Source organism: Giraffa tippelskirchi, chromosome 14 (assembly GCF_054371585.1).
Source record: "Giraffa tippelskirchi isolate mGirTip1 chromosome 14, T2T-mGirTip1v1.2.pri, whole genome shotgun sequence".
Lineage (NCBI taxonomy): Eukaryota > Metazoa > Chordata > Mammalia > Artiodactyla > Giraffidae > Giraffa > Giraffa tippelskirchi.
The window spans coordinates 45,619,598-45,632,663 of NC_137288.1; the positions used below are offsets into that span (position 1 = coordinate 45,619,598).

The window sequence follows — 13,066 nt, forward strand, 5'->3', positions numbered from 1 at the left end:
AGACAGAAATGAATAGTCTCAGAGGACATTCAGGCTTTACTTCAGACAGGGAAGAGAGAGGGCAGGCTGTGGGGACAAGGGAAGTTTCTTTATCCTGAGTTGGAATTCCAGGTTAAAACAGAGTTTGTGAGTTAACAATCTTAGTGGTTGTGTCTCAACAGTTAAGGTATATACTTGATGCCATCAACTATGTGCTCCTTAAAAGGGAAGATAGAAATTTACAATACTTACAACTTACATTTACAAATATTATTCATAGGAAAAATGTGGTTTACCAACAACAGCATGTTGTTGTCTGTTACTTGTGTTTTTGTTTGTTTAGTCCTATATTATTAAATAGTGAGCTCTTGAATGGGGTAATGGCCATTTTGCTGTGAAGTGGAATAAGTACAGTATTTGAAAGATTTAGTTTCAGTTTTTACTCCTATCATCTCTGCTGATAAACTCACTGGTGCTCAGCTGAGATGAACTAGTCTAGAATTTGTACTCCCTAAGCACATGGAATCAGCAGAGTCTTCCGTTTCTAAAGGGAACAGAATTAAAATTCTTTAGTCTTGATTATTGAAATTAGTTGTCAATTTTGAAAGTATCTGTTTCAAGCAATCAACAAATATTCAGTAACTACTTACAACATTCCTTAAGTCCTGTTGGAGAAGAAGAAAACTAGGAGATATAGTTGGAGAGATAACATATTCACATGAAAACATTGAATGACAATAAACACTTCTGTCTCAAGAGTGCATGATTAATTGCTGCATGACAGCTATAGACAGTGAATGTTTCAGTATTCATTGAAGGTTGGAGAAATCTGGAAAGGCTGCACGGAGGAGGTGCTCCCAAATTAGACAACCAGTTTGGAGAGAAGCTATAAAGCTAGTTTAGCTGGAATGAACAGTATACAACTAGGTATAAGGTATATGTTTAGTGATGACTATTTTCCTAAGTTTTCTAGAGTGGGGTGGTATGGATATAGGTCAGTTAGGTTCAACTGGGACACAGTTATATTTGAACCCTATGCAACCCATTGCCATTTTCCTTTTTTTTTTTGGCTGCACCATGTGGCTTGGGGGATTAGTTCCCCTACCAGGGACTGAACCTGGGCCCTTGGCAGCGAAAGCCTGGAGTCCAAACCACTAGACTGCTAGGGAATTGCTGGTTGCCATTTTCTAGCAACAGATATTTTGTTTTTTTCCCTTTACTGCACAGTTTTTAAATTGATATAAAGAGTCAGACATGACTGAACTGAACTGAATGTTCTGACCATAAAATATAAATAAAAGAATAATTTTTTAATATATATTCTTGATTGCATTCAGATAAGGTATCCAAAGTAGTAGAAAGAAAGTAGAATGGTGGTTCCCAGGGGCCTGGGGGAGCAGGGAGGGGTGGGGGGAAGTTGTTCCCCCTGGGTGTAGAGTTTCAATTTAGCAGGATGCAAAAGTTCTAGAAATCTGTTGCACAACAGTGTGCATGTAATTAACACTACTATACACTTAAAAATGCTTAAAATGGTTATAGCAAATTTTATGTTGATATTTTTAATACAATAAAAAATGTGAATTTTAATATGTAAACATATCTGAGTGGATTTCTTTTCATTTCGTTTGCTCAGGATTCAGTGGGCTAGCTCTGAACATTTTTCTTTCAGTGCTAATAGACTGTTGTGAATTGTTCCGTCAGCTGCTTTTCTCCCCTCTTATACCATTTTCTACCTTTTTACAAGGACTACCCGCTCTTGCTCTACAGGTGGTCACAGCCGTAGTGAACCTTATTCCTCCCTCTACATCCTGGGGAGCTGGCCGCCACCCCGCCCACCGCCAGCCTAGGAGTTCTTGAGGAGGCGCGGCCCCTTTAAGAGGCAGGCACCGGGGGCGGTCGCTGCGCCGATTGGCGGAGCTCGCAGCCACGTGGCGGTCCTGGCAGCAGGGCCTGTGGCCCGGCTCTGGTGGCGGCAGTGGGGCTTCTGGGGTGTCCCTGGGAAGGGGCGCAAATTAACAGATGTGCATGAAGAAGTGTCTGGTCGGCCTCACGTTTTGTACCTGCTACCTGGCTTCTTACCTCACGAACAAGGTGAGGAGGGGCGGGGGCGGGGTGGTGATGCTTGCCCGTGGGGGATCTGAGTCCCCAAATCGTGTGTGGACCAAATACTGCCTCACGCTTTTTATCTGATTTGTTCCTGATGGTGATGGAGAAGAAAACGACTGCACGATGCTCTTTTAGAAGTAAGATTTGTTGAACGGTACTGTCCCCGTTTCTCGTCCTGTAATACGTCCTTTACATCTACTGGGAAACTGGATTTTTGACTGGTGAATTCCCAGGGACTTCATTTTTTGGATATGTGGACTACTTTTTCGGAAAAGGAAAAGCTGTTGGCTCCCGTTCCCTCTAAGAGGAAGAGTAGGAGAAGAAATCATGCACGTTTCTCTCTCTCTTCTAAACATACCCCTGCCCCAGAACCACCAAGGTTCCAGAAGCCTTTAAGTAGAAGATATCAGTCCATCGCCATCTCTGCCTCACACCATTGATTCTCAAACCTATTTTTCTTGTGGCTCCATCCCAGGCATTTCGAACATATTTAAGAGTTTTTCATGAAATTATTAAAAAAACGTAAACTTAATTTTGTTTAATGTCATAAAACCCTTTTGATGAAAAGTCAGAAAAGCAGTGGTACCATGTTTTTGTTTTGTTAGGAGGGAGCCTTGGGTTTAGTACCATGTAGAGAAATGTTAGGTCCCTGTGAGCTAGGGTGGGTTACCACCCCTTGTCCTGGACTCTGGGATAGATGCCAAGCCAAAGTGATGATAAGGGGCTCAGGAACACCTTTTCCCACCGCAGGGTCTCTACTACTCTTTTTCCACTCCCCCTTGAGAAAAAAAAAAGCAAACCAAAACCCCTCTCTCTATGGAAAAAAACTACTAGCAAATAGCAATGAATGAGCATTTATTGTCTTCATGAAGGTTGTTCAGGATGATGCAAGACGTGGTCCAGATGCTAACATAATCCTTCCCCTGTCTGAATGTTACAAATAAAATATCAGAGGAAAGTGGAGAGGAACATATGGACTTAACGTGAGTAAACAGGCTTCAAAGAAGAATGAAGGTCCATCTCTAGGATATATACACCAGGGCACAGGCAGGTAACTATACCTGTGACATTTAGGAATTCATACAAGGGGAATTACAGGTTGATTAATCCATGGGGGAAGAAAATAGAAATGTAATCTTGCATAATACCAGTCTGTTGCGCTTTTCAGATCATGTGAAGAACCAGTGGAGTCCTTGCTTAAAGCCATTTAATGGTCTTTAGGCTTTTAAAAAATTCTTAAAGTGTTCTGTCATAGAAAAAATAGAAAAAGATACCCAGAAACACAAAATACAGTTCTCCGGTTCATAATGTGCTGTAAATTTGGTTAAAAGACATAATAGAAATACAAGTTGATCTTAGTTGAATTGGCTTAAAAAAAAAAAAAACAACCTTAAAAAACACACCTAACGTGTTAGGTAGAAACAAAAGTAGAAGGAAAACAAAGCAAAGAATGAATAGGATGACAAACACAGAAGGCAGTGAATTTTTAGGTAAACTGGGCAATAGATAAAGTGGATGCTCCGAGAAAGCTGACTGTGTCTGGAGGTTTTCCCAGTTTTCTCTGGAGTTGCCGCAGTTATAGCATGGCGCTTCCAAGGTCTGGGAATGCTGAGAGGGGTCAGCTGTCCACAGTACCTGGCCCAGCTGCTGTGTGTTCCACTCTGTTCCATCCCCAGCTGAGAGGCGGTCATGCTTCTGGTGACCCTGGGGAAAGCAGTTCCCCTCACCCCCTTTGTAAAAAATTTTACTGGAGTATAGTTGTTTTACAGTGTTGTATTAGGCTCAGTTGTACAGTGAAGTGATTGAGTTATACGTATACTCATTCTTTTTCAGCTTCGTTTTTCATATAGGTTATCACAGAGTAGAGTTCCTGTGCTCTACAGTAGGTCCTTACTGGTTGCCTGTTTCATGTGTGTGTATATGTTAAACCCAAGCCCTGATTTATCTCTCTTCCACAGGTTTCTCTTTTCAATATCTGTAAGTCTGTTTCTGTTTTATAAGTTCATTTGTCATTAAAAAAATTACATTCCACATATGAGTGATAGCATATGATACTTGTCTCTCTGTCTGACTTCACTTAGCCCCTCTCTTTGGTATAAATTGGAAGGTCATTGTTTTTCCCCACTGTGTGATTTCTTTGGGGAGGAATAAAAAAGGCCTTTTTGAAACTTGAGTGTATTTATGTTTCTTTAGTAGGAATTTCCTTGATTATATGGTCTATCAATTCTCTATAATTTGAAAATGTCCATTAATTTGGTATTTGTTTTTCAGTATGTCCTGTCTGTCTTGAAATTTACCTACCCTACATTATTCCAAGGGTGAGTATCTTTTATATACATTTGTAGGAAATGTCAACTAACATCATTAAAATATTTTTAATGACTGCATGGATTTTTCATTAGATAGACATACTGTAATTTATTTAGTCGTTCTATTCATGGCATTTAAATGGTGCCCCCTTTGGGGGGTATAAACAACAATATTATCAGACTTTTTTTTGCATTCAAATCTGCCAAATTTCTATTTCTTTGGACTAAATTCCTGTATAAGAAATTTAGATTAAAGAACATGAACTTCTTTAGTCGTCTGCTCGAATATTAAAAATTTCTTTTTCAGAATTGTTTTATCAATTTACATTGTAACCCAGCCTGTGTGTGAAAGTTTCTATGACATTTTGAGTTGTGCTCAGAGTATGGCTCATTTTTTTCCTCTCTCTGCTAATTTCGTGAGCAAAAAATAATAGCACATTGCTTTGTCTTACCATTTCTTAGATTATTCGTGAAGTTGGATGCTTTTCTTATGTTATCCACTTGTAGCTCTTTTTTCAGTGAATTGTGTTTTTGTGCCTTTTATCTTTTTATTTTTATGATTTATTCATTTTAAATTGAAGGATAATTGCTTTACAGTATTGCATTGATTTCTTATCCTCTTATTACCCTTTTATTTTTACTCGAGTTTTAGTATTTTCTTATTAATTTAATGAATTCTTCATATTTTAAGGATGTCAACAACTTTTTTGTCATTTATTGAAATTTCTTTCTTTTTTCAATTTATTCTTTGCCATTTCATTTTGTTTATAATTATTTTGATTATTTGAGCTTTTTAAGTGACATTATAGACAATTCATTGTTTGAACATAGGAATGAAGCAGCAGAGAGAAACACAGATGAATCCAGAATGTGGTCTTGTAAACTGAGGGACGCTGTTATTAGAAAGAAGACAGAGAATGGTATAGAGTCAGGTCAACAGAGTAGATACTGTAGTGACAGCATGGAGTGCTCGGGTGCTCACATTTCCCCCTTTTACTTTAATCACCTGCCCTCCTCCAGCTTTTTAAAAAGATATTTTATTTTTATATTTTTATATTGATTGTTTCTTTTGTGATAGCTACCATTGCTTTTAGGGGCTTCCCAGGTGACACTAGTGGTAAAGAACCTGCCTGCCAATGCAGGAGACATAGAGATACAGGTTTGATCCCTTGGTCAGGAAGATTCCCCTGGAGGAGAGCATAGCAACCCATTCCAGTATTCTTGCTTGGGAAATCCCATGGACAGAGGAGCCTGGTGGGCTACAGTCCATGGGGTCACAAAGTGTCAGACACGACTGAGTGACTAACACACATGTATACCTATATGTCACTAAAACTTTTTTCAGTTCTTAATTACTATCTGTTTATTTTAGTGTATGGTTCAGTGTGAAGAAATCATCCCCCCACCATGGTTTTTATTTATGCTAGCCCCATTTATTATATTTTGTTGTATAATCCTTCATTTTGCTTTTAGGTTGTTACTATCATATGTGAGGTCATTTTCCTAGGGTCTATTTTTGAGTGCTTTTGGTCAGCTTTTATGAAAAGGGGCTAGTGCTAAATTGTTTTCATTGTTATAGCATTTAAATATGTGGTAGAGCACACCATCCCTCATTCTCCTCTTCCTTTTTTTTTTTTTTTTAAGTATTACAAATGGATACAGAAAAGCAGGGATAGACATCTTAATATCAGTCAAGGTTGAATTCAGGACAAAAAGCATTAAGCAAACAAAGACGTATGTGTTACAATGCTAAGCAATGCAGTTCAAAGTGAAGACACATTGTAACACTAGAGCATGGAGTTCAAAATGCAAATGAAATAGGGATGAATATCTGTCAACCAAACAACAGAGCATCATCTTTTGTCAAATAAAAATGACAAGAAGATCAGGGATAAATAGAAACATACTACTAATAGGAGACAAACCTACTACTATTTTTTTCCATGACAGATCAATTGGACAAACAAAAAACTAGAAAAAAAATTTCATAAATAGTGCAATTAATAAATATCAGACTCAGTATCTTGAAAATAGAGATTATGCTCTCTTTTAAAATGCCCATAGAATATTCACCATGAATAAAACATCAATTATTTCCAAAAGAGTTGCAATTATACAATCCCAGTGCAGTAGACTGCAGCCCATGGGGTCACGAAGAGTCGGACATGACTGAGCAACTTCACTTTCACTTTTCACTTTCATGCATTGGAGGAGGAAATGGCAACCCACCCCAGTATTCTTGCCTGGAGAATCCCAGGGGCGGTGGAGGCTGGTGGGCTGCCGTCTATGGGGTCACACAGAGTCGGACACGACTGACACGACTTAGCAGCAGCAGCAACAGCAGTGCAGTAAAACAAGATCTTTACCTCAAAAACAAAAGTCTTACCTACAAAGGGCTCTTGAACATATAAAAAGATATTCTTCATTCATGAGAAAATATAATTTTATACTGTGTTGAGATATATTTTTACTAGTATTTGAAAAAGAAAAATTTTAAATTTGATAAGATAGTATTGATGAGGATGTAGAAAGCAGATAGGTGCTCTAGGATTTCCAGTGGTTAAGACTTCGCCTTCCTATGCAGGAGGTGTGGGTTTGACCCCTGGTTGGGGAGATAAGATTCTATATGCCTCTTGGCCAAAAAGCCAAAACCTGAAAAAACAGAAGCAATATTGTAACAGATTTAGTAAAGACTTTAAAAATGGTCCACAGCAAAACAAACAATCAAAAAAGCAGGTACTCTCATGCTCTCATACATTGATTATAGGTGGAAAACTGTCGCTGTTGATAATGGGCACTATGTCAGTGATTGGCATTTTGGTAGAATATAGCAATACGGCAATGGTTTGAATCCTTCAATCCAGCAATTCCACTTCTGGGAATCTACCTGTGAGCCATTGTCCATTCTGGGCCTCCTGCTTTGAATAGGTGTCTGCTCAGGTTTATTGGGTTGGCCAAACAGTCCGTTGCGGTTTTCGTACCATTGTATGGGGAAACCTGAATGAAGTTTTCGGCTAACCCAATACTTCCTCTAGGAAAACTTACCCAGCTCCCTAGACTAGATTAATTGCTCCCCGCTAGGGTGTTTTGTGCTACTTGGAACTCTTCCCCTTAGGGCTTTATCACACCTTATTGTATTTACTGATTCATTCGCTTATTTCCCACTACACTGGGTTTCTCGGGTTCAGCATATTGATGTTTTGACCTGGCTAACTCTTGTGGGAGGCTGTCCAACATGTTACAAGGTGTTTGGCAGCATCCTGGCTTCTACTTACCATATGCCAGTAGTAATGCTTCTCCCACCCCCAGCTGTGACAACCAAAAATGTCTCCAGATACTGCCAAGTGTCCCCTGGGGGAAAGATCCACACGATAGAGATCCACTGCTCTAGACCAAGCTGTTGGAGGACACGACCCCATGTATGTGCACGCTGCCTGGCAGAGTCATTGAAGGCTCCACAAGGCAGACAATAAAACCTGGATCTTATAAGATGGGCAGGTGACCACCAACACAGAGGAAATGGGAAGACGTTATGGGTCAAGAGGACCACATGTGCAGACTCTAAGAAGTGTGAAATAACCTGGCACATTGCCGAGGCTGTGGCCAGTTCAGTGTAGCTAGAATGTGGCTGCTACTGGCAGAAGAACAGGAGCTGACCCTGGGGAGGGGCGGCTGCAGGTCCTGGGAGGCTTGTGTGTCCCGTGCAAGTGACTTTTTTCTTTAGCCCAGGGGTTCTCCACTGTCACGTCCCAGTGTGTGGATGTGTTGTAATCACCTCTGGAGGTGAGGTATCTCTAGTCATAACTAAAAATAAGGTTTTGAAATCTATGAATGACTCACCAAAAATAGAGTAAAAGCAGTTATTGCAGAACAGGATAAAGTTGTGCCTATAGTACCTGTCACTCATTTGGCGTTCAGTTGCGTCTGACTCTGCGATCCCATGGACTGTAGCCAGCCAGCTTCCTCTGTCCATGGAATTCTCCAGGCAAGAATGCTGGAGTGGATTGCTATTCCCTTCTCCAGGGGATCTTCCCGACCTAGGGATTAAACCTGGGTCTCCAGCATTGCAGGCAGCTTCCTTACTGTCTGAGCCACCAGGGAAGACCCTATAATACCCATCATTCATTTGGTGTTTTGCTGTGCTATCTGTACTGGGAGGTGTTTATTTTGTCACCTGTGCCCCCCACCTGAACTTTGCACTTGAGAAAATGTGTTTCCTGAGAACTTCGTGACCGCAGGTGTGTTGGCATAGCAAGGCGGCTGAGAGCTGCTGCCTATGGCATCGGGAGGAATCAACTGTTCTTAAAACAAGTGAGGAGCACAATTAGGTTTACATTTTAGAACAAATCCTTTGGCTGCAGCATGGAAAATGGACAGTGCAGGGCAACCCTGGAGAGAAAGGGAACCTGTTAAGGAACTGATGCTGTGGTCTAGATGCAGAATGATGGGAGGCTGAATTAGGCAGAGGGATGAAAGGGAAGGCTTCGGGTTTCAGAGCTGTTATGGGGATAAAGTCAGTAGGATTTTGTAAGTAAATGAGGGAGGTGATGGCAGAGGAGAGCTAAGATGACATCTAGGTTTCTGGTTTGGCTGATTAGGAATAGTAGGAGGATGACCAGGATGGGGAAAGGAAATTCCAGGTTATGTTTTATCATCAGGAGCTTGGGGTATGAGTCAGGGTGGCTGTATCCTGTGAGAAGAGGGGTTTGGGACTCACCAGTGCAAGGTCATGGAGACGTGCTGACTGTGGGTGAGATTGTTCAGGAAAAGTTTAGAATAAGAAGAGGAGATGGTCAGTGTTAGCAGGGAATGGTACAGCTGGACTCAGGAGAATAGAGGTCGAGAAGGACAGGTCTAGAGCTGGGGTGAAGATTAGGAGAAAGTGGTAGAAAAGAGTTGTAAGAAGGCTCACATATGTATATTTGTCAGCCAACACATCTGCGGGGATGAACCATGAGACCATGGCACTCTTATTTATTTATTTTGATATGCATATGGATTTTCTTTATTTATTTTTTAAATTAATTAATTTATTTTTTAACTTTACAATATTGTATTTGTTTTGCCATACATTGACATGAATCCACCATGGATGTACCTGTTTTCCCCTTCCAGAACCCCCCTCCCGCCTCCCTCCCCATCCCATCCCTCTGGGTCATCCTGGTGCACCAGCCCCGAGCACCCTGTATCATGCATCGAACCATGGCACTCTTAAATTCACCTTGGCCCTTTTCCTTTTCAGGTGGCAGACACTGGTTGGTGGACTCTTGCTTCATGTGTCATGGAAACTGGGCTGGGTGGAGATCAACATCCGTTCAAGGTAGAACTGCCTCTTCTGTGCTTCATTCATGATTCATACCCTGCTTCCTTGTATGTTATTTGTATTACATGGTGTTACATTGGGAAACACTCATGTTTATTTGAGTTGTTTGATCTCTTAATTCCCTTGTAATCTTGAGATTCAATGGCTTTATAATCAAATAGAACTCAAGTAGAGTTTTCCTGGTTAATGCCTCTAATGTAATGTTAAAATAAATTGAGATATAAACATTATAATGCCATATTAATTTGACTTTGCTTTAGATTACAGGATCACTATGAGTAAGTTATTAAATCAACTTTAAATTTGGGGGGTAAATTTTTTATTTTGAAATTATTTCCTGCTTACAAAACAATTAAAAGCAGTATAAAGAGGTCCCATACTCTTTATTCAGATTTTCCAATTATTATTTTACCTTGCTTCCATTATCATTTTTTCTTGATATATATATGTATACAGTAATTTTTTTCTGAATTATTTGAAAGTAAATAGCAGATTTTCTTTACTTCTAAATTGCTGAGTGTGTATTTTTTAAGAGCAAAGACTTTCTTTTACATGACTTCAGTAGTTATCAAAATGAGGAAATTAACACTGATACAATACTATTATCTCATCTGTAGACCAATATTTATTTTGCCAGTTTCCTTAATAATATTCTTTATAACCCTCTCCACAAAAATTCTGATCCAGGGTCCAGTTCAGTCACACATTGTTGTTATGATTCTATTAAGACCACTTTTCAAATAGATTTAAAAGAAATGTCAGAGACCATGACATTTTTCAGCCAAAATGATCATCTGAATTGGCTATGTGAATCATACATAAATCCTCACATAGGTAAATCCTCATGATTCTTTGAGAACATCATGCCTCACCTGAAATGGTATAGAAAATGAAAAGAAAATGAAGTTAAGATTTACATAAATAAGGTAAACATCCCAGTTGAATGATCAGGCCAAGTCATTTGCCTTGTGGTTTGAGTTATCTGCCCAACTTCTCCATGAAGATAAACTGCTTCCTTGCTAAGTCATCCCTTGGCTTAGCATACTGGAGAAGCTTTGAGAATGAGACCAGTATAAATATTAATTTTGGCTTCTCCTGAAAACATATAACTGGAGAGCAAAATACTAGTCTGAAGAGGTTTGACAAGGGTGGGGCCCTGGGAACTTGGGTGTGGATTAATTTCCCTGACCCTATTACATCATAGTTCATATTCTGAAAGAATATCCCACATGAGATGCTTAACTAATCTGAAGAAATAGCTCATTAAGTCATACTCTTGCATCTCCATGGTAGAGTGTTCTCTACTTGATAAAATACAGAGACTTCTGGGATTTCATAGGTGATATTGAGCACATGTCTTATACTCCGTTATTATGGTGGATAGTTTAGTGAGAACTGGGTCTCCATTTAAACAAATGTGGGCCCTGAATTCACAAAGCCTGTGATAGTTCTCTGATTTAGTTAGTTAATAAAGCATTTGGACTCTGAATAGTTGAATGTGTTCCTCCACAGAAGCAAGAGAGTTGGCTGTCAGATTTTGGACTAGGGTCTACCAGAGTTGATCAACATGGGTCTTCCGCTCTTACAGCGTTCCTGACTATAATTAGCTTGTAGTTTCTGATGAGAATTAGTGACTTGTTCATAATGTTCATTTAAACATTACGTTAGGGATTCCCAGGTGGTGCTAGTGGTAAAGAATCAGCCTGCCAGTGCAGGAAACCTAAGAGACTCGGGTTCAATCCCTGGATTGGGAAGATCCCCTGGGGAAGGAAATGGCAACCCACGCCAGTGTTCTTGCCTGGAGAATCCCATGGACAGAGGAATCTGGCCTGCTACAGTCCATGGTTGCAGAGTCGGATGCGACAGAGCGCAGGACTGGAAACATTACGTTACTCGTATTTGCTTAAAAGCAATGCCATTGTTCATACTTAAACATTTTTTGGTATGTAAAAGATACATAACATAACATTTACTGTTTTAAAATAGTTTTAAAGTATACAGTTCAGTGGCATTAAGTACGTTCACAATTTTGTGCAACCATTACCACCATCCATTTCCAGAACTTTTTATCATTCCAAACAGAAACTCAGTACCCATTACATGATAACTCTGGCATTAAAAAAAGAATCTTAAAAAAATACAGCTACAGGACTTCCCTCGTGATCTGCTAATTAAGACTCCACGGTTCCACCGTGGGGGGCATGCCTTTGATCCCTGGTGAGGAAACCAAGATCCCACATACCTTGAAGACTGGCAAAATAAAAAATAAGTAAATAGATAATAGCTCCCCTCTCTCTCTACCCACCCCAACCCCTAGTAAAGCTGTTATATTTTCTGTCTCTATGAATTTACCTACTCTGGGTACCTCCTTTAAATAGAGATATGTAGTATTTGTCCTTTTGTGACTGGTTTACTTCACTTGGCACAATGCCTATAAGCTTCATCTATGGTGAAGATTGTGTCAACATTTCCTTCCTTGTTAAGGCTTTTCGTTGTGTATGAGTGAGTGAGTGAGTGAAGTCGCTCAGTCGTGTCTGACTCTTTGCGACCCCATGGACTGTAGCCTACCAGGTTCCTCTGTCCCTGGGATTTTCCAGGCAAGAATACCGGAGTGGGTTGCCATTTCCTTCTCCAGGAGATCTTCCCGACCCAGGGATTGAACCCAGGTCTCCCACCTTGTAGGCAGATGCTTTACCGTCTGAGCCACCAGGGAAGCTGTGTGTATACAGACCATATTCTGTCTATATACCACACTGTGTACTGCATTTGGTGTATCCATTCATCTGTCGATGGATTTCTTCATATTTTTATTGCTTTTTTTTTGGAGAGGGGAAGGGGAAAATGACTAGTAGAACTTGGTGAAGTCAAAGATACTCAAGATGCTTTCCCTGAAAGAAGTGGTTCTCAACAGAGAAGTTTGAGACCCACGAGACACTGTTGTCCCTTGAACACACATGATGCTAGATGTTACCCATCTCAGAAGAGCCTTCATCATATTTCTTTTTAGTCCCCTTGCTAAAGCTCCCAGAGACTTTTTTCAGTTTTATCCCCTGGACTTCTTTGGTGGTTTCACAGCCACATACAAAATATCAGCCCAGTTAAGCTTCTTGGTGAAGATTCTAGTGTCTTAGTTTGTAGTGGATCTTGTGGTTGATAACGGGTGTCACAGCTCAGAATTTCCAGTCACCCTAGGCCCTGGGCAGAGGGGTGTTACCAGGTAGCAAGTGACCCAGGGACCCAGGCCCAGGGCTCCTTCGTGGGCTTGGCGGTACTGGGTTTGTGTTTGCTGTGGCTGCTGTTTCCTACCAGGCTTGGCTTTCTGATGATGTCAGTAGAGAACCAAAGTCCA

The 13,066-nt window shown here is 40.3% G+C and overlaps 1 protein-coding gene across 6 annotated transcripts in view; it reads left to right on the forward strand.

Annotated features, from left to right (window-relative positions):
* The first annotated feature begins 1,924 nt into the window (after window positions 1-1,924).
* SLC35D4 (solute carrier family 35 member D4) overlaps window positions 1,925-13,066 on the forward strand; it is a 109,411-nt gene continuing 98,269 nt past the window's right edge. For all 6 annotated transcript variants that reach the window (XR_014075066.1, XR_014075065.1, XM_081563283.1 and 3 more), the window contains exons 1-3: window positions 1,925-2,070; window positions 4,357-4,403; window positions 9,637-9,714. Coding sequence is in view for 4 of the 6 variants with exons in the window: in XM_081563283.1 (XP_081419409.1) it covers window positions 1,999-2,070; window positions 4,357-4,403; window positions 9,637-9,714 (197 nt within the window). In the remaining 2 variants the exon portion in view is untranslated. The remainder of the gene's footprint in view (window positions 2,071-4,356; window positions 4,404-9,636; window positions 9,715-13,066) is intronic.